General features: G+C 38.3%; 1 protein-coding gene across 3 annotated transcripts in view; it reads left to right on the top strand.

The window, feature by feature from the left end:
- Positions 1 to 23,029, top strand: part of dhrsx (dehydrogenase/reductase (SDR family) X-linked) — a 31,998-nt gene extending 8,969 nt beyond the window's left edge. For 2 of the 3 annotated variants that reach the window (XM_079462110.1, XM_079462109.1), the window contains exons 4-7: positions 11,735 to 11,836; positions 14,004 to 14,211; positions 16,108 to 16,315; positions 20,924 to 23,029. In XM_079462110.1, coding sequence (XP_079318236.1) covers positions 11,735 to 11,836; positions 14,004 to 14,211; positions 16,108 to 16,315; positions 20,924 to 21,106 — 701 coding nt within the window. In that variant the 3' untranslated portion in view covers positions 21,107 to 23,029. Of the gene's footprint in view, positions 1 to 4,407; positions 4,453 to 11,734; positions 11,837 to 14,003; positions 14,212 to 16,107; positions 16,316 to 20,923 lie in introns of all 3 variants that reach the window. The other variant, XM_079462108.1, reaches the window with a different exon arrangement.
- Positions 23,030 to 26,656: the final 3,627 nt, after the last annotated feature.

Below are 26,656 nucleotides of genomic sequence, written 5' to 3'. Positions count from 1 at the left end.
TGAATTGTTATTTTGTTTCCGGATTTGTCGTTGTGTTTTCTGACTTGTTATTTTGTTTCCGGATTTGTCGTTGTGTTTTCTGACTTGTTATTTTGTTTCCGGATTTGTCGTTGTGTTTTCTGACTTGTCGTTGTGTTTTCTGATTTGTTATTTTGTTTCCGGAATTGTTGTTGCGCTTTATGGTTTGTTAATGTGTTTTCAGATTTGGTGTTGCGTTTTCAAATTTGTAATTGTGATTTGGGATTCGTTTTTTGGCTTTTAGATTTGTTGTTTGTTTTGCGATATGTTGTTTTGTTTGGCACTTTACGGCTTCTGTAAATTATGACCTGTAACCACTTGCAGAGAAACAGGCGCGTAATTCGTCTGCTCATGCTGAAACCCATGTCATATACTGGAACAACCTATAAGAGCAGGCGGATGAAAACCAGAGAGAGATGTTTGATGATTATGTTATTCGTAGCACCATCACCTCATTGTAATGCAGATGTGATATTGGTAGCGGCAGTTTGGAAGAAGGCATGCTCACTTCCCTGCGGTATCCACCCCTCCCCCGTCAGATTTTGAACTGCCAAGTGAGAAGCCCATCATTTTTCACTCCTAGCTTTCATCATTGCCCTATTGACGTTGAGAAATAATTCACCGAAGGGAGGCTGTCTTCTCTGTTCCGTGGTCAGTTATCCAAAGCCATAACCTTAAATAGCAGTTTTGAAATCGTGGAATTGACTTGATTCAGACGGGAAAAAACAATAATGGTGGACGTGTTAACAAGAAATGAGTCTGCTGGGGTTTAGCACAAGCAAGGGCTGTCTTTTGCGTGTGTTTGTGTGAAGCTTTGCTTGCACACAGCGTGATCCATCATTGTACTTTTCTAAGCCAGTGTAATAATGACACACGATTGCTCATTACTCGGCTAAAATCACCTAATGATGGTTAGACATCACATCCACTTTAACAGAGGAGGAAAACCAGATATACTGAGCTGACAAAGATAAGACATATTTCATGATAATCTGTCATGATATTTCATGTTAGAATTTCACAGAGGGAACATCAGAAGTTGAGCATCCTTGTTATTTACAGCGTGCAATGTTTACTTTTTAATGTTCCTGTGTATCGGACATTCTAAATGTGGCTGGTTATTGCTAAAAGCGAATAATATGTCTAAATGATGCGGCATTAAAAAGCCTTTTGACACATCATGGAGACACATCATCCACATCATGGAGATTTGCGTCTCAAATTACGTTTAGCTCGATTACAGTTCGAGACGCAAGACAGAGCTCAAGCACGAAAGGATGAATTGCAACATCAGCTGGAATTATATCGTATTGATGCGGAGATGAAAGTTAAAATGCAGCAGTTAGAATTAGAGTTTGATCGAGAAGATCCAAAAAGATCTAGAAAATGTTCCTTCGAAGATGGGCCTAGTTCTGATTCTGAAGCTGCTGCATTAGTGTCAAATGATCCGGTGATATCTACAGTTGACTCTCTACCTGGGTTAACAGATTCTCTTGCTCAATCGACTTCGTTTAATGTAGCGAAAAATATTGTAATTGTTCCACCTTTTCGTGAGAAAGAGGTTGAAGCTTATTTTCAGGCATTTGAGAGAATAGCTTCGGCTTTGAAGTGGCCAACAGAGGTCTGGTCCTTAATGTTACAACGCAAGTTCCTGCAACAGGGAAGGCGCAAGAAGTTTCTGCATCTCTTCCTTTCGAAGATAGTTAGAGTTAGTGCTTGAACATTACAGACAATGTTTTCGCTCAACAAAGGGTCTTGAACGTTTTTTGGGGCAAGGACCCCTTAGATAAAAAATGAAGAGCTATTTAAATAGAATCAACCCTTATTGTCATAGCAATTTTGTTAAGACATTACATTAGGTCTATTATACATGTTATTGTGGCACAAACAACGTTCTCTGTGTATTCTTTTTATTGTTTATATAGATTGCTTGATATTTTAAGGGATTTGCAACATCATACAATTTCATTTTAGTGTGAGATGGACAGTTAAACATTTACGTCTGGAACCTTAGTTTTTATAAAGGCTTCAATGAGATGATTGACCCTGGTTAATGGAAAAAGACTATTCTAGTGGAGGCAGAGGTTATCTCTGGATGAGAAAGAAATCAGTCCAGATGACGTTATGCATTTAGTTTTAAAAGAAAGTAGTTTTATTAAGTTTAATTATTTTTTGTCTGCTTCTCTGTGTGTTGCAGAACACGCCGCTCTTTTATAATTCTGAGCTCTGTTGTCTTTCTCGTGGATCAGCAATGTCGCGGATGCTACACCAAAATGTATGAGCTTTTTTCTACAGAGCAGAATATCAGACTAAGGAGAGTAACATTCCATGAGTCTGTGTTATATTTGGGGTACATAGTGCGCGTTTCATTGATTTGAAGCCTAAAATAGTTTTGTCAGAGTTTACAATGCAGAAGCGGTGTGTTGTCATTTGCCTGTCAAATTAGCACTTTACAGCTTTAACAGATTTGAACAGAAGTTCAGAAATATATGAGAATGCACTTTACTTGCATGCAACTCATGCAATTCATACGCATACTCTGAACTTATCGGAAGAGAGACAGAAAATGCACTGATTCTAAACTTACAGTCTTGAAAGAAAGACATAGGTACTTATTTGAATGTAGGTACTACCGTTTTTTTATGATGCAGATGTAACGTTTCTTCTATCGCTTCTGCTGCCTGAATTTATGTTTTTGTCCGCAAAAAGTTGCCTGTGAGTAAATGGTAATTAGCGGACCCCTTGCAGTTCCACAGCGGACCCCCGGTTGAAGACCCATGTAATATGTCAACAGATGCTTCACTATGATACGTGCTGACTTGAACTAAACTAAAGTGGATTGCGAGAATGACCCCATAAAATCACAATTGGAGTTTTGAAGCTTTAAGTGGATGTCTATGAGCTAAATGTCAACAATGTTTGCTTTTAGTACACGTTTAAAATGTCTTCAGTGATCTCAACTTGAACCACACAGATTTTCTCCAATCGCATGCTGACTTGAATAAAAATCCTCCTTGCCTAATACCACCTGCTGCTGCCAAAAATCTAATAATGGGTTATGGCCCATTTTTGTTACAATAGGAACAAAAATACACCTCAGAGGCTTTAAATGTTCCTGTTCCACATTGCAGGAAATTGATCACAGGATTACTGATGACAGTGAATAGAGTATTATAGGAATTGAGGTTTGATGGCAGGATTTGAACGTGCCCAAGCTCAATTGAACTGAGCCACCCAAAATGGCACCGGCCGAGCTCATCACCGGGTCACGCTGACCCTTTACTAGAGAGGCTCCAGAGATTGTGTCAGTCTCAGACAGATAGTGCTGAGTGACTGATTCAGGGCAGAGCTCTGCTGGCAGACACACTCGTCCCACACTGATCCCCTCTCCTCTCTTGTGCCCTGACAGCACAAGGCAGACGTGCAGAGCTGTGGCAGGCAGCAATACACCCTGTCAATGCGTTATGGATTCAGTCACTCCGGATGGGTGGACAGCTATCTTCCCAAGGCTGTTTTCCACCCATACTCAGCCTGTCTCCTTCTCAGCACAGCACAGCTGCTGCGGCTCCGGGTCTGTGGCACGACAGGGGGGGGGCATTGTGGCTTATCATTACGGTTTTGGTTTTCAGAAAGTGTCTGTGTCAGATGTTAGATGTGGTCATAGAGCCTGCCATAATGACATGGGTTCTTGGGATTTTCTGAAGTTGTTCGGCCGTGCAATGTGGGAATTGTGATATAGGCTATGTGTCTACTGAATAGCCGTTTGCCTGTTTATTTTCTGCTTTACACAGAGAGGGTGTATCCCAAATCACATAATGTCTGTCCTAAATAGTTTGAAGGATTAGGATTAGTGCATTCTTAATCATGGTGCATTGAAATAGTATGCCAAAAGTGCCTGTACTGTATGTATACTATTTCCAGTGGATTTTTTGGAAGTGCTTGCTTTCTGAGTGAAAGCAACAAACTCGATAGAATGTGTTACTGTTCTGAATAAACAAAGTAAAAGTAAAGTTGCCACAGCCTTTTTTTACCCATTTTCTCATAAGTTTACAGACCTTTTTCAAAATCTTTGAAATGTGTAGCATTCATTTTTTTGTGGTTGCTTCCTAAAAGATATTCAAATCTTTAAGATATTTATGTATATTCCGTGAGAACTGAAATCAGACCCTTCTTAAAGGCTGATACTTGTTTCTTTTCTCTTGCATGTGTACTTTTGTATGTTAACAAGTGTGCTTCAAAAATTGTATTTGGAAGAATGTCAGTAACCAAACCCCCATTGTAAACCCACATTGACCTCCAATGTATTTATTTTCCCTATTATGGCAGTAAAAGGGGGATGAGATATGTTTGGTTACTGACATTCCTCCTAATAAATTCCTTTGTGTTCAGGTTCAGGTTTGCTTCCTTTGTGTTCAGGTTTGCAACAACATGAGGGTGAGTAAATTAGAACAAAATTTTTTCATTTTGGGGTGAACTTTCCCTTCAAGCCCTTTTGCACCATCACAAAAGGTCATAGATGTTTGAAGAGGTAACATGATTAACAAACCTATTACCTTTGAGCTGAACGTTATAAACCCAAGTAATAAGTTGTCCATTAATGATGTCCGGTAATATATTCTGTCATTTCGAGATGGAAGGTTTATAATGCCCAAAAATGGCATTTTATGTAAGCTGTTCCAAATTCTCTATAAACTCTGTATGAACACAGTGAGAGTTTATTGTCATAGTCTGGCACCTGTTGAAAGTCCAGCTGGCAGCTAATGTGAACAACAGACGTCAGCACAGTCAGAACCTACACAGAACCCGTTGGATCCTTACCAGCGGAATCATTGTTTGGTAAACTGATTGCTTAAGAGATTGTCCCAGGGGTGACAGCACCCCACCGTCTGATGTAATTAGGCAGACGCCCCAACATATGCACGAAAACACACACTGTGTGTGGAAGGTTCTTAATAGTTGTTTACAAGATGTAAAAAATGAAATTGCAGACATCCGTGTGTATACAGAACAGGGTGTTCGTACATCTGCCTGTTGTCAAATAAGGTGGTGTCTACACACTTATTTATTGGCTTAAAATATGCTTGTCATCGTTGCAGTTAGGTGTTAGGCAAGTGTGACATACAAATAATTTGATGCAACATGTCCTGTCTGTATATGTTAAATCTTGTTTTGTGTTGACAAGATGTACTTTTTTATCTCTGTGAAAAAGATGCAGGTGTACATGCTAACAACAAACCCATCATCATTTTACGGTCTCATTCAATTTGCTGATGTCATATTCAATTCTGACATCACCAAGGAAAGTCAAGTCTGTTGTCCTCTTTATCTCTGTTCTGTATTGATCTATTCCCTCACATCCTGTCTCGACAGAGAGATAAATCTTATCATCCCTTCTAAGATTTACTGCCCGATTTGCATCCTCCGCTCACATTTCAAACCTGTTGGACACCAAACCAAGTGATAAACTCGGCGTCCCAGCCAGTGCTGTCCCTTACACAGAAATTATTTTCTCCCTCTCCTTCTCTATCAGTGGCCTTACAGAAGTGCGTGTCTGATTTACTGGCAGCTTTTTAATTGATGGAGGAGGGGGAAATATCTCTGTTGGTACTTGAAAATGGCAGCATGCCAATCACTGTGTCATCCATCTGGCACTTTACCACTGGTGCCAAAAGTATCTCATTATAACATTCTTTGGCTACTCCAAACTTAAACTTCGTTGGCTCCAATGGAACATTTTTTTCACAACAATGGCGGTTCACGGAGGCTCTCAATATTTCCCGGAAGTTACTAGTAACGGATGGGGCAGACCAACTGAGGTAAACTTCTAACCCATTTAAAGACGAAAGCCATTTAATGAATACAAAAATGAAAGAAAGAAATTATTTGAAAAGAAACTTCCTGGAACTATCTGAAGGCTCCATGAATCACGTGACGCTCCATCGTTTTGGGCTTCTGTTGGCAGAACTCCAATGTGTAATCTTTTGGAGGATCGGACACTTGACGAAACTGGACAAGTGTAATTCATCTGATTGTTGAGGCCACATTTGTCAGGGCTTTCCTCCTCCAAATGGAGTGCCACTGGCAGCCTTGCTGAAGCGCGAGTTCTTTGTTTTAAAACGGGACAATCGCACTCACAATGCGCTGTGAAATTTTCTGTCTTACCGGCATGTCTACGGCTCAGTAAAGCTAATAGCGGAGCTACTTCAAGGGAATTTATACGAGTGTCGGTTCTCGACGTCATCAACTAGGATTTTGCAGGAAGACTAATTAATATCGTGGGGAGAATTTCTACCGGTATATCGCAAACAACATAATATCGCACATCCCTAATTGGAACAGAAGAGGTCCCTCTCTAAATTGGGTCTGATTCAGATCTAGGCTTTGTGCGCCCATGCCAGGTTCATTAAATCATTTCATGATGGACCTTGTACACGGGGGCATTGTAAAATGTGTGTGATGGGTGAAACTGGGAAAGTCAATGATTTTTACAGCACTCTCATGAAACTTGGTAGGGCTATAGTTATTACCCGGTTTCATAAAAGCCTGATATTTTATATAAAGAACATTTCCCCTGATAGTTTAATTAAGCTATGCAATAATCCATTTTAACTATCTGTTACAATTTGTACCATTGTGCTCTCTCTTGTTGTTCTCATTTAGGAAGCGATCACTGAAACTCTTGTGGTCCATCAACTGTGTCTTCAGTCCAAATTAATCGGCCCACTGCAACTCAGTCGCAACAACAGTCAGCTCCCCAATAAATTCATCCAAACACTACATTTTAACTAGGGCTGAACGAGTTTGAAAAATAATCTAATTGCAAATTTCTTTTATCAATATTGTGATTTACATTTAATATGCGATTATTTTTAAGCACCTTAAAATCTTTATTATTTCATCAAGAAAATCAATAAATCATGGTAACCAACGCAATATAAGACAGATTTACCATAAAGTTTAGGTCAAGTTTAAGATGATATTAGTTGATGCATGAATTGATGGACATATTTTTATAGAACTACCCCAATCATACAAATATATTGGATGATTTGTTCAATTTCTAGCCATGTAATCATGCAATAATTGTCATGACATAAAACACTGGCAAATAAACTTGGTGTAACATGAAAGTCATTAATCACAGAAACAAAAGTGCAGATTACATAAACATAAAACAAAACTGTGGCTTTACCACACTCAGTAATTTGATAATGCAAAGTCACTGTACTAAACATATGATAAACATGTTGGTTGCACTTAAACACTGTCTATTAACTTACTAGACAATCTTTAAATAAATAAGAAAAAGTATAATCTATTAATATATGTATTATCTTACTGTATATATTGTGTTTTATTATTGTGTTAGTGCTGCATGCCAAAATAGTCCCACACAACTGATGTGCTGTTGCTCTTTTACACTAAAGTTTCCACAGTGCCACGTCCTGTCAGCTTGAGGCCTATGTAGAACTGGTACACTTCTGCATTCTAAAGTGAAACTAGACCATTGGTCTGGTTGAGTTGTCCAAGAATGCTTTATTATTTGGGGACGAGTAAGAGGCTTCATAATGAAGGGTTGTCGGTCACAATGACGTTGGACGATTAGTGTATTTGTAGTGGGTAATTGCAGTAATTGTGTAACTATAATTAGTTTAATTATGCGGTTGAGTACTCGGCAGTAGAAGGGTTGATTCTGTGCCAAAGAGCTGAAAGAAACTGATACTCAGTTACACATTTTATTATTGGTATAAGACCTTTGCTTCCGAGTAATCATTGACGTAGTATGTAATTGTAATGGGAGGGCCACACAGACAATATTTTTCTATGTTGGTGTGATAAATACATAATCACCTGCGGCGAGATTGTATTATATACCACATCCAGCGCCTCGACTGCCAAGCGAATCTCTTCTCATTGCATCTGTTTTTCGCATCCACCCCTCGTCTTTTCGCTCACTCCTTCCCTTCATTATTTTATTCTCTGCTGATCTCATGGATTGATAGCATTCAGGTCAAGAGCACTATAAGGGGAGGAGAGGCCATTCCATCCATACAACCAATTTCAATCAGCCAGGCTATAAACCTTATGGGAGTGGTGCTGTTTATCACAGTGTACCTCAGAAATGAGGACACCTTAAGCATCAGGTTGGCTTCATTATATGTGAAAGGTACAGTATGGGAATTGTTTCTCGAAAAAAATAAACAACATATCTGTGGTCAGAAGAGCGTCACTTAAAAGCAAATGTTCCTCTTCAAGGCACTTGAAATTGTATGTTTCTATAGTGTACAAATGTAGAAGAAATAGAGGAAAGGAAATTAGTTCAACAGATTTCTATAGAGAGAGCATATCAAGCTAACTTTTGGTATAGTTCGCCCAAAAAATTTGAATTCTGTCATCATTTACTCATCCTCAAATTGTTCCAAACCTGTATAAACGTCTTTGTTCTGCTAAACACAAGGGAAGATATTTGGAACTGCAGTAACCGAGCAGATCTCCCATCTACTGCCATTGTAGGGAAAATAAATACTATGGGAGTCAATGGTGGAAGAGATCTGCTCGGTTACTGACATTCTCACAAATATCTTCCTTTGTGTTTATCAATCTGAGGGTGAGTTAATGATGACAGAATTTTCATTTTAGGGTGAACTATCACTTTAAGCTAAATAAAAGTAATATACATATAGATGTTTTTTTAGATACACATGCTGGCCCGAAGTTAACTTCCGTCTGTGTTTGGTAATAATGTAACAATTATTTTATATTAAATTTATGTCAATATTAATTCATATTAATTAATTTAAGACTACTTAACAGTTATTTATTTTTTGCAGAGGTCAACTAGAAGGTAAGTTTGGGCCACATCACGTTGGTTAATGTTGCCACTGAAACGGTCTGTACTGTATATATTATTTTGAGTCTTGCGTTAATATTGGGCAAATTGGAGCATCATTAAATGTACGGCTATTGTTTCTGATGTTGTTTTTGCACAAATGCCTGTTTGTATGCTTAAAATATGCCCCTGGCCACATTCAACTCTAGGTGACTCTGTTTAGAAAGGACGGTGAAGGTGACTGCTTTGTTATAGTTGACCTTGCTTCCTTTCATTATTATGCAGGAAGAGGGAAAATGAACAAAATACCAGGATTTGCATAACATGAAGACATAAGCTGATTGAAGAAATGATGTGCATATGACTGGAATATTTTAATGTAGTGTCTCGTTTTGATAAGCTGAAAGCCCCATGGGCTCATGGAAGTAAACACATCAGAATTTTTATTCACATTATCAAACTGCTGGATTTTCTAAGCGTGAGCTTACGGGTTCGGAGTTCGGCTTCTGCTCAGTCTCAGGCCCTAAAGTAATGCTGTTTGACAATCTGTTCATATTTATACTGTTTCTTGGGTTTCTAAGGCATATACATTAGACATTGTCTAATGTAAAATCTATGATGTCTGTAGTAGGCTATGAAGTGTATGAAGTTTGTAGTCTTGCCAAGACCAACCAGTTGATCAACCAGTAGATCAACCAGTAAAGGAGTGTTCACATTTTAATAATAACTATAACTATAAAGTATCTTGTTGGAAAGCAGTCTGTTTATGGCGGGATATTGTGTACTGATGTAACCGTTGTACATTTAGGGTCATATTTTAGAGAAAAGACTTTCGGGAATGAAAACGGACGTATTAGCATTTTAGTGATTACCCCAATATGATTGCTAAAAACAACCCATGAAACTCAGTTCGGTTTTGGCGCAATAAAAGACCAAAAGCACCAAAAAGGCCCAGTTAATCTGAACCAATAAGGGCTGGAATAATGAAAGGAATAATGTGTTTATGACTGGACTACAAATTGTTTTGAACGTTTTGAAATAACTTGACTAAATAAAAGCGAAGAAAATGCAAGCTGCTTGGGTGGGTTTTTAATTTCATAAGAAGCCCAAATTTTGTCCACCTGCTCAATGCATTTTTCTCCAGTCAAACCCGCTCAAAAGAAGCCAACACTTAGACTAGTTCACTTTATATAACTTTATTTTCTGTCAGGTGTGCCCATATAAATGAACAAATACGTATTTCACTGTTATTAAGACTTTTTTATCTCATTACAATATTTATTTCAGAGGTTTACCAAAACACATACAGCAGGATTTTTTGTTGTAAGTCTCCTGTGTGTGTTTCTTGCTGTCCACCCCAGCAGCGGTGTAATGGTCTAATTCTCACTTGGGACGTCAGGCTGAATGAATGATACAGATAATTAAAATTGATGAGTGGGCAAAACCACAGCTTCTGTTTCCACAAATGGGATGATATGAAGACCTATCACTGTATTTAGATTAGTTGACCATATAAGTCTGTTTTGTCGAGATGGAGCAGATATTGATTTTAAAAGAGTTTAAATTGCATTACATCAAAGAAACATGACAGGCTTTAGACAAACGAAAGTCACTTTTAATGTCCAAAACCTCTATGGAACTTATTGATTAAGAGACACCAAATGGTCTGCAAATTCAATACATTTCTACTTCAGTTACTTTTAATTATTGTAACTATGCCATCGCAGATGGTGACGTTTTTGGTTTACACTTCGGTACACTCCAGATTTCTGAAGCAAAAGGGATCATGCTTAAAGCAAAATGCATTCAAATGTTATTGATCAATGATCAAAGATTTTCCAAACTCTCAAGAGAATCAATGACCCCTTGCAGTCCCTTCAGACATATAATCTGTCCTGTTCAGCATAAACTCTAGAGGGTCAAACGTTGACCTTTTTGTATCATCGGACTCTCAGTGGAAAGGCACAAATGCAGTTGTCCATCTATCTGACAGATAGAATTTTGCCTAGTGATGTCAAATAGAAGTGAATGTCTTTTTGACCTCATGTGTGGTTGAGAATTTGCATGCTTTAAAAAGAGACTTACTGGACCCATGCCTCATACAGACCTGCAGAATAATGTCAACAAATGAGCTACAGCATAAAGTGCAAAAAAAGAGAGAATTTGACCTTCTAACAGATTCAAGCACCTAAAATATGACAACTTGTTTTATTTGTGGGGAGTTGCTTTGGTATTAAAGAAACAGAAAAAATTGAATTAGCCTATATTTTACTCGCCATCAAACCATCCCAAGTGTACTGTCTTTTTGTGACAACAAGAACCATTCGTTGAGAACACGAATCTCAAGGTTTGAATCTTTTTGGTTGTTGCTTTCCTGTAGCTCAGTGGTAAGAGCATTGTGTTAACAACGCAAGGTTGTGGGTTTGATCCCAGGGGATTGCAGATACCTATGTAAAATGTATAGGATAATACAATGTAAGTCGCTTTGGATAAAAGCGTCTGCCAAATGCCTAAATTTAAATGTTGCGTGTCTTGTGACCAAGAGAACCAATGAGATTCGATGAGCCTGCATGTTGCCATTTTGAGTGAGAACAGTTATATTCTTGTTTACATCCAAAGTGACTAAATAAGCTCAAAATATGAATAGCTTTTGCTCACTAATGTAACGTTTTGGGTCATGAGCCCTGGACATGGAACCCTGTAGTTGTATATACTTTTATGACTGATATACGAATCTGGACAATGATTTTTTTCCACCGATCAAATGAAAATCTCAGACATCTTGTATTATGTTGGAAAGTTCATGACATGTGCTTATGTTTCCTTTCATCATTGGTCTAAGGTGTCATTTAATAAATACTGATTCTGTAATCTTTTTGTTTTCAGTGGAGTTCATGTACCTTGATTTGGCCTCTTTGATGTCTGTGCAGCAGTTTGTCCAGAGATACAAAGCCAAAGGTTTGCCTCTACATGTCCTTATCAATAATGGTATGTACATTTATGTCTTACTTTAATATTCCAATCTTAGGTTTGAATAGTACAGAGCCCTTTTAGGGACATTGTGGTGGAAAAGAATATGGTATGAGAGGGAAGAGAATTCTTTTTTAAAGCTTTTGCGTTCTCTCGCAAACATATTTATGATATCTCGCAAAACATTCTGCGAATTCTGAAAAACACTTCATGTTCAATGTCCCAATGGGCTGGCAGACTTTGAGACTAGCTCATTCTATGTAACGTAAACAAAGAGCCACAACTCAATTTTCCACAAACCGAGCCTTGTATTGATCTGAGGTGGCAGACAGAAGGATCGTCTGCAAAATGGCAAAAAATTGGTGACACCACTCTGTGTAACATTGTTACATAACACAAGTAAAAAAAACAAGTTATTAATGACTATTTTTGCTGTGACGCTTTTCAGGTTTACAGTCACTTTGCTGACAGTCCATTAGGACTTGTCCATGTCACTTGCTCAATTTATATTCTCGTTTTTGAGGAAGACTAGGTTGTAGATCCTTGTCTAAAGAACTATGAGTTATTTATATTATAATAAAGTTTAGCTCACACGTTATTGGTCCGGGAATCTACTATGAACAGCTCCATTGTTAATGTACGGATCAGGACAACAGCACATGTTTGCGAGAGAATGCAAAGGTTTCTCAGGGGAACGCAAAAGTAAAAATATTTCTTATGTAGAATATTTCTTATGTATTTCTCATATTTCTTCCTAAAGGGGCTCCGTAGAATCGTTCACTGTATTGGGGTTGAAAAGAACCATACCGGTCCGAAATTAACGGGGTCATGTGGCAAAAAGGCAAATTTAAAATATACAGTAATTCAAAACGGTTCTTAAGATGTTATATATAAACATTTGTGTATAAAATAAATACTGACAGAGAGGACACATAGCAAATATGTCTCAAAATCCCTCTACGAGGTAAACCAGTGATCCTTAAAATCACATCTAGGATACAGATGCAAGTTGCAGGTTTTGGAGATTTATTGAAATAGGACTGCACATTTTGTATCTCAACCTACAATTCTCCAGAGCCCTCCTAATCTCACTCTGTTAGACATGTCTGGTCTATGTCCTGAGGGCCTTGGGGTTGTTTGTTTTAACCAAATGACTTTTATTTAGAAGTCTGCCCCAGGGAGCATCTCAAAATGACAGGAACAGTCACACACTGTCCTCCCCCTAATAGGGAAAAATGTATAATTCACGCTCCTTTTATCTCGTTTTCTCTATGTGGCACACACCGTTTCCCTCAGATGGCAGATAGATGGACAAATGCATTTGTGCCTTTCCACTAAGAGTCCGATGATATACAAAAAGGTCAACGTTTGACCCTCTAGAGCTTATGCTGACCAGGACAGAGTATATGTCTGAAGGGACAGCACGAGCCTGTGTTTGGTTTAATAAAAAAAAAGCATATTGTTAATGTGTATTACATTTGCTGTTAATGAAAACAGATTTATAATCCTGATTACTATTGTCTCCAGTGGACTGAGCTGTAATTCAGTTAGGAGCACAATAATGGGAAAACACAATGTTTTTTCAGGCAAAAGCTTATTCACACATGAATGCTGGGGCTCAGTCTTCCTCAGGATGTTAAACCAGATTACATCCATTTAATGTTGAGATCCACTGATTTTAATTTTCATTTGGACGCAGCTTTTAAAGTCATTGAAATGCATTTCTGCAGAAGGATATTTTAGATTATTTGTGATTGTGAGGCATGATCTTCACATCTTGGATGTAACTTTCCTGTAGCTCAGTGGTTAGAGCATGGCACTAGCAATGCCAAGGTTGTTCAATGCCAGGGGATTTTACATTCTTAGAAACAAATGTATAGGACAATGCAATGTAAATCGCTTTGGATAGAAGCGTAAAATGTAAAATGGCCAGTTAGCTGAAAGACATATAAACAAAGACATAATAATTCAGACTATTTAGCAAGCCATAGCATTTTTTTCATTGCTTTTCAAACCAGAGGCAAGAGTGAATCACAAAATCGCCTACTAATTCACAAAATGATGTGGGCCAGTGTAATTTTTAAGGTGCGAATACTCTCTTTATTAAGCCTTGTATTGTACTCTTTATCCTCCATATCCTGTCTGTTCATAATAGAATAGTGATGCTGTTCCTTTATGTCTGCAGCCGGTATTATGCTGGTTTCTGAGAGGAGAACAGAGGATGGATTTGAGCTGCACTTTGGGCTTAACTACCTGGGCCATTTCCTGTTGACCAACCTGTTGTTAGATGTGCTGAAGAAGTCAGGCAAACCTGGGAAATGTTCACGAATAGTCATTATGTCATCAGCTACTCACTACGGAGGAAGATTATCTCTGGAAGACTTGCAGGGAAGGTTAGAACATACACACACACATTCATATTAGATTTTTTATCCTTTGATTTGTTTAGTTGGGTTTTCTTTTTTTGGGCCAATGAATCACTCACAGCGTATTAAATGTTATAGGAGTGGTGAATTATTTATGCTATTATCATATGTCTAGTAATAACAAATAATTGATCATCATGCTTTTTAAGTCACATGTATTGTCAATTGCGTATATCCCCTTTACCACCCCTCAATAGTAGTACTCTATTATCATACAATCCAAAGTGGGTTAAGCAACCCTACAACACACATGTACGTTGCAACCGTAGTAAATATGTGTTAAACACCGATCTTCATGTAGTTTGGAGTGGACCTGTCCTTACTGTTGCCATCTGCTTGCTCCTGAAAATATGGCTATTCTTCTAACCTTTTTTTTCCAGCCCTGCTGTTACTGCTTTTCAGTCTTAAGTGTCTTCATCCGTTACAGCAGTCATGTACTGCAAAGACTTGCTAGAGCTCAAGGACACAGTAGCTATAACATGCAGCGTGATTCAGAGCACCGTGTGTGTATTGATTGCCTGAACGTTGCAAAGCCTCCTGGGAGGCTGAACGGGTGGTTATAAGCGTTACAATAAATACAGACTAACAACAAATCCAATACAGCAAACAAGGTGCCCAACTGGTGAGACTCGTCACACTGTGTGTTTAACATGTATGGGGTGGGGGGGAGGGTCTCAAGCTGTACGCTGGTGCAGAAGATTGTTAATAATTGTGTCCTTCAAGGTGAGAGAGATAGACAGCAGGGGTGGGCACAAAGACATCTGCTGGTATAAATAATGTATAAATGAGTCAGCTGAAAGATTAGACTTGGATTTTTTATTCTAGGGCATTCTGGGACGTTTTCTGACTTTTTTCTGTTTCAATCTATTTTTGCATAGTTTTGGCAGTTTGAGGGTCAGTGTCTCCTAGATGCCCATCAATTTACATGGACAAGATTTTACACTCAGTTAGACCATGATATAGCAATACAGTGCCCTTCATAATTCTACTGCCTTCCAGTTTGGGATTTGTAATGAAACAATGTACATATTTGTTACTTTTTAAGTAAACATTAAGTGATAAAGTTAATGAAAAATGGTTCCCTTTACATGCTTTAATACTTCCTGGTCTGAAGAAGAACATGTTTGTCTTTCAAATCTTTTTGTTATAAATGCCTATGAACCTCTTTTGCATAAACAACCTGTCAAGAGATGCCTTGACGGCTGTGCTGGTCTGTTAAAGAAATAACTGGTAAAGAAAATACTAGGTTTCTCTCCTAATTTACTCACCCTCACGCCTTCCTGGTTGAATTGTACTTTTCTTCAGCCAAAGCCAGTCAGGGATTTTTTTTAAAGTCCCCCTGTAGTCGAGAATTTTATCACTTAAAACTTGTGCTAATGTGCTTATAATTTCTTCATACCTTAAAACAGCTTAAATGCAACCAAACTGTGTTTTTGAGACTTTCTTTAGAAGACCAGCGTTTTATGGAGAAAAGACTTCATTTTTACCAGCGGGGGGACTTTAAATTATATCCTGGCCCTTCGTAGCTTTGTAATTTGATCAGGATCTTACGTTTTTGAACCCTCAAAAAGCACATACATTACTCTATCCATATGACTCTATGCGCACTGTCGCTTTGCGTCACACGTCACTTGAAGTAGTTAGATGTCATTCCTAGTTTTGGTGCTTTAGTAACAGTTATAAACAAACACTGCAGTAACTGACTGCTTTTGCTGTAGCTCTGCCACTTTACTGCCATCGCTCCTGAAATGTGCTCATAACTTGCATAAAGTTGAACAATTCTCAACTTTGTTGGTTTGATGAACGCTCATTTCCTGACATCAACGGTCCTCAATGCTAAATGCTTTTTTCTCTCACTTTCAGGAAGTGTTATAGTGCCCATGGTGCATATGCCCAAAGTAAACTGGCCCTGCTGCTGTTTTCCTACCACCTGCAGGACCGGTTGTGGGCCAAAGGGGATCCAGTAATGGTTAATGCAGTGGACCCAGGCATGGTGGACACAGCCCTGTATGACAATCTGTGCGGCCCGGCCCAGATGGCCAAGAGGCCTTTTGCTAAACTGCTTTTTAGGGTAAGGCAAATCAAATTACCCTCTATTAAACCTCATTTATCAAGTTTACTGGAGTATAGACATGGGATGGACATATTAGAGAGCCTTATAATTAAATTAACCTGACAAACGTTTGGAAAGTCAGCCAAACTAGGTCTGAGACATTGGAGGCTATGAGGATTATTCATCTATCTATGCCCGACAGGGAAATCTTAAGGTGTATACTGACTGGAGCTTCAGTACTCTATGATGTCATTGTTTTTATTGATTTGTTTGCTTTTGCCTTTTTTGCTATTTATTTTGCGAAGACAGAAAGAGGGCAGGAAAGCCTCTAAGGGTGCTTTTTAAAAACAGCATTACCTAACAGTCTCAAAATCTCTGAAATATAGGAAGCACTATAAGCAGGGTCATCGCAATTTCACATAAGGATTCATATATATCAAAACCGATTAACAATATAATTTTCTCCACTAAAACATTATGGCGCGGTTTCCCAGACAGGGATTAGTTGAAGACACGACTAGGCCAAAATTAATTTAGGATATTTAAGTTGTTTTAAAATCATTCTTTACAATATGTATTTGTGTACATCTCTTGAATTTTGGTTCAGTGGAGGTGAGTGGAAAAGAGGAACAAAACAGAATCTGAAATAGCACGAAATATCAATGTTTCTTCTGCCATTTTTATATCCTAGGGTTGATTTTAAATAAAGCGTTCAGGTTACATTCTGATTACATAGATTGCGTTCTGTTTAAAACTGGGTGTTTTTTTGTCAAATTATTTAAAAAGCGTGAACATTGTTTTAACTGTGTGTCTTTATTATAGATTAGCTATAATTTGGCCATATAGCAGGATAGTGGAATCTGCATTATTATTCCAATACAATGTTTAAAATGTCATAACTATCAATTTCTTACCATCACAGAATGCTGACAAGAACAGTGTGGTTAAAATGTGGTGAAACTTAATCTTGGTGACATTTTATAATTGAAGTATTTTCATTTTAATGATGATGAAATGCACATACTGTAGGCTTTTTTGGTGAAGCAGATATGCCGCACTGCTGTTATTGCTGATGCCACTGTCATGAATGAAGGCTTTTGCCTCATGAAACAAACTGCTACAAGCAAAGTAGGGAGAAACGCTGTAGCAGATCAAGGCAGGTGGTGCTGGGAAGGAGGAGGGCTAGGAGAAAATCTCATAGCGATCGGCACTATATTGAGCCAGAACAAAATATAGATTGGCAATGCTGCCAGATCTTTAAGTTCATCTGATGCACGTTAGAGTTTCATGACTGAACTATGGATACAAGTAAGTGGAGGGAGCAAAGGTTCTGAATAGAAAGCACAGTAACATTTACATTTCTCAGCTGACTTCATTTTTTGGTAGCAGAATAGGGTGGACAGCATAAGAAAATCCTAACAATGTTCAATGACCTTAGCCTCCTGAGAAGATAATTATTTGCATAAACAATAAAATGTGTAATCGGTTGAATACAAATGTAATTTCCTTGAAACTCGTACTCTTTTGGATGTGGGATGTGTTAAAATGTTGATTTATTGTGATAGTTATCAGCATGTTAATATCCTTTGCAGTAGAATGCTGTGCCATATGCACACAGAATTGTATGCAGCATAGAAAATCCGTCAAAAAAAATTTGAAATTATGTGGCGTATCTAGATCAGAAAAGATAACAAATTATGAATGTGATGAGGGGAAATGTTGTGACAGGCAAATAAATTAAAAACATTCATCCACAATAAAAAAATGAAATGCTTCAGGACAAGACCATTGGAATAGTTAGTTTATCCTAGGGCTAAAAATAAAGTAGGAAAACATATTATAATTTTTTTCATAGTTTCAGATTATTGCGATTTTTTTTATTATTTAAATTAAGTTAATAAAGAAGTAATTTATCATATTATTTAGTCAAAATTTCACATTAAGCTTCGTATTTAATTATCATTTGTCATGACTCGCGGAGGCAGAGACTCAAATGCAGGAAAAAAGTTATTTATTTACAAACAAACAAACCTTGGGGGACACCACAGGCAGCAGAATAATCCACGGGGAGAGGACTTTGGATTCAATTTATTGTCATTACACACATACAAGTACAGTGCAACGAAATGTATCGTCACTGACCCGTTGTAGACTCACAAGGAGAGAATCCATGGTGTCACCAGCAGGAGATCCGGGGGGGCCAACGGGGGCTGGACAGAGGGGCGATCTATAGACAGAGACTATAGCACTGCAGTGACGAGATAAGAGAAATCAGCAACTATCAAGACTGAGAAGTATAAACTAAGACTATGGCAGTCAGAACTGGCAAAACATGACAGTCTGACACGGGACAAGAGAACAGCAGGAAATAAATGGGGAACCTAATTTACAAACAGCGGCTACAGGTGCGAGTGTGATGAGGTAATAAGAAACCAGTGAGAGAGAAAAGAATGAATGGGAGAACACGGTAGCGGGGTGAGTGACATAGACACCGAGCACATGGTGAGCTGTCAAAACAAAGCACCATGCGCTCGACAGAACACACACCCACAAATGACAACAAAGCCCCAAAGTGATCGGGATCACAACAATCATTAAATATCCATAACGCACTAATATTATATCTTGTATATAGGTTTTTAATGTTGAAATAATTAGCCATGTTTATGATGTGACCGTCATGTGAGGAAGATATTGGTCGTACACAAATTCACTACTTAGGAAGTTGGTTTTTTTAAAGCGCATTTTAAAGCAGTACAAAAAAACATCCTTGCAAAATACTTTACAGGCAGTCACTTGAAAACGAAAGTGACCTATTTGTCAGTTATGGTAACCCATAACCGAAATGTGACCTCTGCATTTAATGTGCATTTAGCCATCCAGTGAGTAGTGAACACACACACATCACTGCAAGTCATGAACACACGTACACCCGGAGCAGTGGGCAGCTATCACTGCAAACAGGGAGGTCATGTGCCTTGCTCAAGGGCACGTCAGTCGCTACCAGTTGGCCCTGAGAATCAAACCGGTAACCTTCTGGTTATGTGTCCGGCACTAGGCCACACCTGCCCCACAAATCCTGCGACGACCCTAATTCTCAGGAGGAAAGTTCAAGCTTTTAGGTATGTAAGAAGGTGCCAGTCTTATGCTAAGGCCAAATTCATTAACATTAGTTGCAGTGAAATTGTCACAAATACCCAGACAAAAACGATGCACACCAGATTGGAAAACGTTTTACCAGTTTAATGAAACCGAAGGGGGAAAACAGTTGACCACATCCAAAGGGTATAACCGACAAAGGGATAATCCACAATAGGGCAAAAAAAAAAGACAGCATTTATAATTTTCGAATAATTATTGCTGATCGAATATTTGAACATCCGTGCACATCCCTAGTTTCATTTTTTTATTCTGAAAACAGAATGCTTGCTGTGTGCAGACTGAACACGGAATATGAATTAAATCACCGACGTAGATTTTTTGGAGCTGTCTGTGTTCCTGATAAAGAAAGACAGAGCTGTGACATCTTTTCTGCAAATCCAATGTGCTCTGCTTTTGTCCATTCAATACATTCATGCTGCATTATAGATTTCACTGATTGTTTTCCACCAGCAGTTTTCACAGCTGACATCGTTTCTGAACAGTGTAAAGCTCTGGTTGTTAGTGGTTTAACCAAGCAAAAAAATCCTAGATATTAAACCGTATGAGCTTGTACCTCAGCTTTTGCTGCATTCCAAGCACGTAAGGCCCTACACTAACAGTTTGAAGCTTTTCTCCCACTCACTGTTGTATTGATTCGGCTCAGTATAGAAAAACCTTGTGGCTCCTGTAGTTTAGTCTAAATTCCCTCAAACGAGATCTGGAAAAGAGAAAAACAGTGCTCAATCCAATCGCCTGGCCTCAAAGAGAGTCGTTTGAAGTGCAGAATCTGGCACGGCTGGTGAAAATTGGCCGTCCCGTGTAATTGATTCGTCTGGAGGTCATATTCTAACTGACCGTCTGCATATCAATCTCACCAATTGTGTGCAGCTCAACGTTTAGATGCTGTGATGCGGAAGGAAACCATAACATATGTAATTAGAATAGTAATTGTAATAAATATCCATTGAAGTTTGTAATTATATTGGGTTCCTGATGCTCCTGAAGTTGAGCATTGCTTTAGTAGCACAAAGGGTGTTGGTTTGATACCTTGGGATCATGCATATTCATAGACATGTATAATTTCAATGCATCACTTGGTTGAAATTCTCTGAAAAAGTATGCGTACCTTTTTTAAAAACAAAACGAAACTCTATTAAACAAATCATAATAACAGCCCCAGTACGGATCCAATTGATTTGCTGCTGTCAACAACAGGCATAAGTGGCAATAACCAGAACTTGTAGCTAAGGATACATGTCAAGTACTTGAGTTCGACTTAAAGCGCCGAAGAGAACACAACTGCAAACATGTGAAGGAAACGTTGCAATGCTCATCACGCACAGGATCGAAAAAATGTAACTAGTCTGGCATATATGACAAATGCATCTTTAAATAGACCCAAAATAGCAGTTTCATTCAAAACAATCTTTCTTTGAGTTGTGATTCAGTCCATCATCTCTGATTAAAAACTCTGTCCATCCACAGACTCCTGCAGAAGGAGCATCCACGGCCATCTACGCTGCAGCTGCCTCCGAGCTGGAGGGGATTGGCAGACTGTATTTGTACAACGGTCGCAAGACGGAATCATCAGCCATCTCTTATGACGAACAGCTGCAGGCCAGGCTGTGGAAAGAGAGCTGTGCTTTAGTAGGCCTCCATAAGGCCTGAGAGAACATCAAATCGGCACTGAGCTTTTGGTTGGAATATCTCCGATACGGCAGTGCTGCTCAGTGAAACCTTGGCTTCATCCCGCAGTTCATATAGAGTCCACCTGAAGAACGTTTTAGCCTCATGCCTTACATTTTAAGTTAGTTTCCCCAGCAGCCAAATTCTCTTTAAACTATCCCTTTGTCAATAAATCTCTTCATTATCATCACAGTATTCGTTTTTTGAGGCGAAAGTTTTGGTAGATAATCCCTAAAGCTCTCAAAGGCTCTTCAGAAACAAGAGAGTGACTTGACTTGGACCTCGACATATCGGTCACACATTCTAAAACGTTTTCCGTCCTGATAAGGCTAACCTGTTCTTCCCTTTCTCTTAACTCTTAACTGAAGCGGGAGAAATTCATGATTTTGACTAATAACCTGCTATCACGTATTCTGCTAAGCTTTTTTGGGTGCTTAATGAATCAGGACCGCTGCAACGGGAGCCCGACTGATTTTTCCTTTGAATTTTGTCAACACAGACTAAAGAAACTCGGAGGATAAAAGGATTATATGTGAAATCTCAAGCTCTCCAAATTGAGCAAATGTAAGCCAGCCTCTGTTGATTCTCTCAGCTACCAACCATGAGATGTTGCGTCTGTCTTTGTTACTATAGTTGTATATCTTGTGCGGCTCCTACATCGGATTATTTTGGCCATCAGTCAGTGTCTTTCCTCCGTCTGACTACCGCATCTAATGGCGTAAACACAAACTGAAGCAGGGATAAGCGGGGCCAACATTTGTCTGGCTAAGCCCTTCATTTTTCATTTCTCTACTGTGCATTTTGAAACACTGTGTTTAGAATTTTTCACAAAAGAGATGAATCACCTTGCTGCCAGGTGCCTCGGTGGTGCCTCCCCCACCTTTTCTCTCCCTTGGGATATTTCATCCAACTGTTCTGTTGAATTTGTGATTATGATGTGAAATAATGTATTTGTGGTGGCTTTCGTTTGAATCTCGCTTCTGAACAGTCCTATGTCAAATGAAACATTTCAAATGTGCACAGTTTTCTTTTTATAAACGATGTGGGCTTTTTTTACATGTTGCAAAAGAATTTGGACATATTCAATTTATTTCATTCCTATCCCGTTGTCTTTTTAAAAATAGATCTGCGTTCAATAGATTACCACTAATTCTTGAACATGTCCAAGTTTACTATGAAAGTTGCTTCCTAAATATTAATATCTAAAAGTACGGTGAAATGATTTCTATGGTAACTTTCCACCCACCCGTGTCTGTAACATACATTGTCATGAGGTTGGTTGCTTTGGATAAAATGCTTCTTTTTCCTGTTCAATTCCATTTAAATGTACTGGTGTTAAAATGTGATGTTATGTTTGTTTTGTGCCATCAATATTGCGCTCTAAAGGAGCTAAACATTTACATTATATCTCCCAGCTAAATCTGTTCAGTCTTGTGAACTGAACAGGATATTCAGCTTTTGGCGGAGACAGACGTATTGTTCACCCATTTTTATTGGTTTCGAGAATTTGCTTTCGTCGTCGTCTAGTTTTGCTCATGGTACTGTAATTCTGCACCAATCAGGTGAAGTGCTGCTGTACTATAATGTATTTAGCATTATAGGACATGTAGTTAACTTCCATGCACATATTATAATGACCCTATATATAAATTATATGGTTGTGAGTCTGAGAAATAAATGAATTACAGTGTTTGGAGTCACCAAATGCTTGATGGTAAATGAATCAAGAATTGGTCTCAGCACAAGATGTGCATAGAGGATTGGGTGTACTTAGCTCCTCAGCCACATGCACTGTGAATGAGCCCAGTGTCTCTGTCATTTTTACGAAAGAGATGGTGAGATAATGCAGTCTTATTTTGTCCGATCTTGTGGAAAAGAGGCACTAAATAAAATGCTGATATCCGTGTTGTTGTTTCTGTTGTTCTATGTTTTACGAATGGGAAAGTAACTGCATTTGAATTTTATGTAAGATGGTTTCAGAAAGGTAAGCACTAATACATTGTTACATCTTCATGCACTGTGACGTGAAATTGTATGTGATAGTAATAATGTAACATGTCATATGTGTATGTTAAGCTTAAAGCAAATGGTTAACTGTTAACAGTGCGTATGTGCGTCATGACCTGAAATCCACTATTTGAGTGGATGAGTCATGTACGTTTTTTTTCTGTCACTAAAGCCCTAGGCGGTGTGTGAGACAGATCCAACTCGAGCACATCCAGCACCCACTCTTAAACATGCAAAGATGTCCAGGGCTTAGCACACTCACGTATTTATATAGTGACACATTTGATTGCTTTATAAGTGATACTCTCCCAAACGTAAGCCTTTGCTTTATTAATTTGAGACTTTTGAAGTGACTTCAAGCACCAATGTCTGGGATGTATTACATAACACAATGCAGGTTTTTGTATGGGTCTTGTCAGTTTTTAATTTAGAATACTTCAATATACTATACATACAAATTCTTATTTATGGTGTTTATCTCATGTTTGCCTGTGCAAGGTCCAGACTGACTTAGCAGCCACATTCACATTTGGGCAGAATTCAATCTCAATCGTAAAGTGCTATACATCCCCTGTCTCTGTAGGGTGGCTCGGCTGGGATCTTATGTTCTGGTTGGGCAGATAATCATAGTTCATTGCATGCATAATTTTGTACATTTTTTTCTGTGATTAAATTGACCGAATGCTTTTTAATTATCAGATTAAATTTGTAATTACAGTATTGTCCGTTGGATATTTTTGGGGGGCCCAAGAAAAATCTGTTCCCCCTAGCCCCCCAACCCTGTCTTGACACGGGTTAAGCTATTGCAATGGAAGTGTTCTACTCTGAATTTCCCGTATTTTACAATGCTACAATCCATTTTCATCAAATCTGCACGGAAAATGTAAAATTTCTATATATGAGATTAAAAAAATTCAAATGTAAATATCCAGGGGATACATACAGTATATACAAAAGCACTGCTACAAGTAGAAAAAAATTATCTGACTGTTATATCCATAGCACTATTAAGCAAGTACTGTATATGTCTTAAAATAGGTTCTCTAAAACGGGCACATTCATATGCAAAGTGTCAAAACAATGTCAAATCTCAAGTCCCTGCTGACTCAAGGATTTTTGAATAGAAGGATGAATGCATAAATTTTTAACCATTAGGAAAAGCATGTTTATAGGTAGACAAATAATAAAGATCAAGCCTACTAAGAATGTATATTTGGAGTTAATAAAGAAATATCAAGAAAACAAACAATAATATATTATTTATATTTCTAATATAAAATGGCATAAGAGAGATTTGTCTTTCTTGTTGTTGTTTTTTCTAAATCTTTGCTGTCTGACCATATTTACACCATATAACACATTTATTTGTCAACTCCCCATACAGTGTATATTTGTTCTGGTCAGACATTTGGTTATTTCGCTTGATACATTCCCTAGACATTTCAAAACAAACAATGGCTATTCACACAGATGCATCAGTAAATGAAGCTAAGCAATACATACTGACTTTGATTGAGATATAACCAGTGTAATTGTAATGACCTTATAGATCACACTGCAGGCGGAGTCATTTCACAGTCTCACTTTAGAGGTGACCGACAGGCTCATCAGGATGCATTTACCCTTATCAGTAATCTATCACATTTGCTTAAGATGAATCCTCTTGCCCTATTCCATTCTCAGTGGGTTAGAGAGTGAGGTTTTTCAAAGCAAGCTCCTTTCTCATCCACACATCCACACGCCACATTAGTCTGTTTAGATGTTTACGTCTGTGTGTATTTGCATGACCTGAAGAGGCTATCTCTAATTTATCAATGTCACAGGCTTTGCCTGTCACTCTATGGCTTTTGGTTTCTCCAGCCTTCCGTTCCCCACAACATCTGAAACACAACAGAATTCTAGAGCGGCACATACGGTAATAATGGGGATCAGTTTTTGTTATATATGAAATAATACACATTAATATAAAACATTTATTTAAGCAAAAAAAATAGCATTTCACCAGATTGGACTATAATGCTCAATAAATAGCTAAATAGCTTTTTGTAATTATGTGTCCTCCAGAAAGCTTTTCTCCTACAAGCCACTGAATGTTATGTGGGTACTCCAAATCCTCTGCCTACTTATCCCTTACAGCTGAGTGATACAACGGCTGACACTGTTGCCAGAAACAGCCTTTGCCCCTCATCTAAGATCTGTGTCACCACATATCTGGTTAGAATTAAGGTAAGGGGGACTGTCCTTGCACCCATATAGCAGAGCAAAGCTATGAGCTCCTCTTCACCAATAGCTCCTGTGCTCCCTTAAAGTCCTTATCTCCAAAATGCAGCAGGCCTGCTTAAACCTAAGTAATGCTGGCAGGATAAGCCGTCATTCTGTTCCTCCTTTGCTTGCCTGTCCCAAAGTCAGCTATCATAATGTACATATTTAATGAGAGCCAAATTCTGATCTGCCAAATGGGAAAAAATGCCCCAACCAATTATTTACACCCTTACAATTCTTTTATAGACAAACAATAAATATACTGACCTTCTGAACGCTGTGATATGTTTTATTCAAAAGGTGCCATCCAAATGTATTTATTTGTATGTATTTATTACCAATATTGGACAATCAGTTTATAATTTCATGAACCCCTGTGTATAAAGTCTAGACATTAGAAAAATATCAGTCAGTGCAAATGTTTTTCATTTCAGAAATAACATAAACATGTAATGTGACCAAAAATTAACTTTATTTGAGACAACATCATTTGTAGGATTTCTGTCCATTTAAATGCACAAACCAAAAGGAATTGTCACAAAATGGCTTTGGACAGAACCCAGATGCAGGCAGACGAGGGGTTAAGTATAAATGTTTATTAAATAAAAGACCCACAATGGGGAAAAACAAGAACAAAAACACACCAGAAAACAAACACTAGAAACAAAATGTTCACAAAACTGAAACAGGAAACAGGGTAGTCCAACAAGACGAGAAACGGGGATACTACCGTGAGCGTTGATCGCAAACACTAACATCAGACATAAGACAGATATAGATAATGCACCAACACTGAACAGAGGGAAACTAAGACTATATAAAGGGAGACACTAACGAGGAGTGATTACATGGGGAGAGTGGTGACAGCTGATGGGAATAAAACCCTAATTAAAGTGAAACACCAAACACACCATGGGAATGAAACCCTTAAGAAATTACAGGAGACAGGAGGGTGGGGCTGAGAGACATTACAGGAAGACACGTGGCATCAAGTAACAACATAAAGCCACATGTCTCCACACACACAACAGATACCCGAAAGACGTGGCAATGTCATGACTCTGCCCAGGGAGCTTGAAAGCTCGAGACAGGAAGGACAGAGTCCTAACAGGAATAATACCCAACAAATGGTGAAGAGATTGCTCTTTTCATTTTAATTTCATGTGCCTATTTATAAAAAAATATGGACTGTTATGTATGTGACAGCTCTGAAAGAGGCACTTACACGAATATGCAAAAGCATGAAGTACAAAAATGATATGA

This window comes from Barbatula barbatula, assembly GCF_947034865.1.
Source record: "Barbatula barbatula genome assembly, chromosome: 8".
In the NCBI taxonomy this organism is placed as follows: domain Eukaryota; kingdom Metazoa; phylum Chordata; class Actinopteri; order Cypriniformes; family Nemacheilidae; genus Barbatula; species Barbatula barbatula.
Note: the sequence above shows the minus strand (reverse complement) of the source record. Positions and strands in the feature narration are given on the sequence as shown.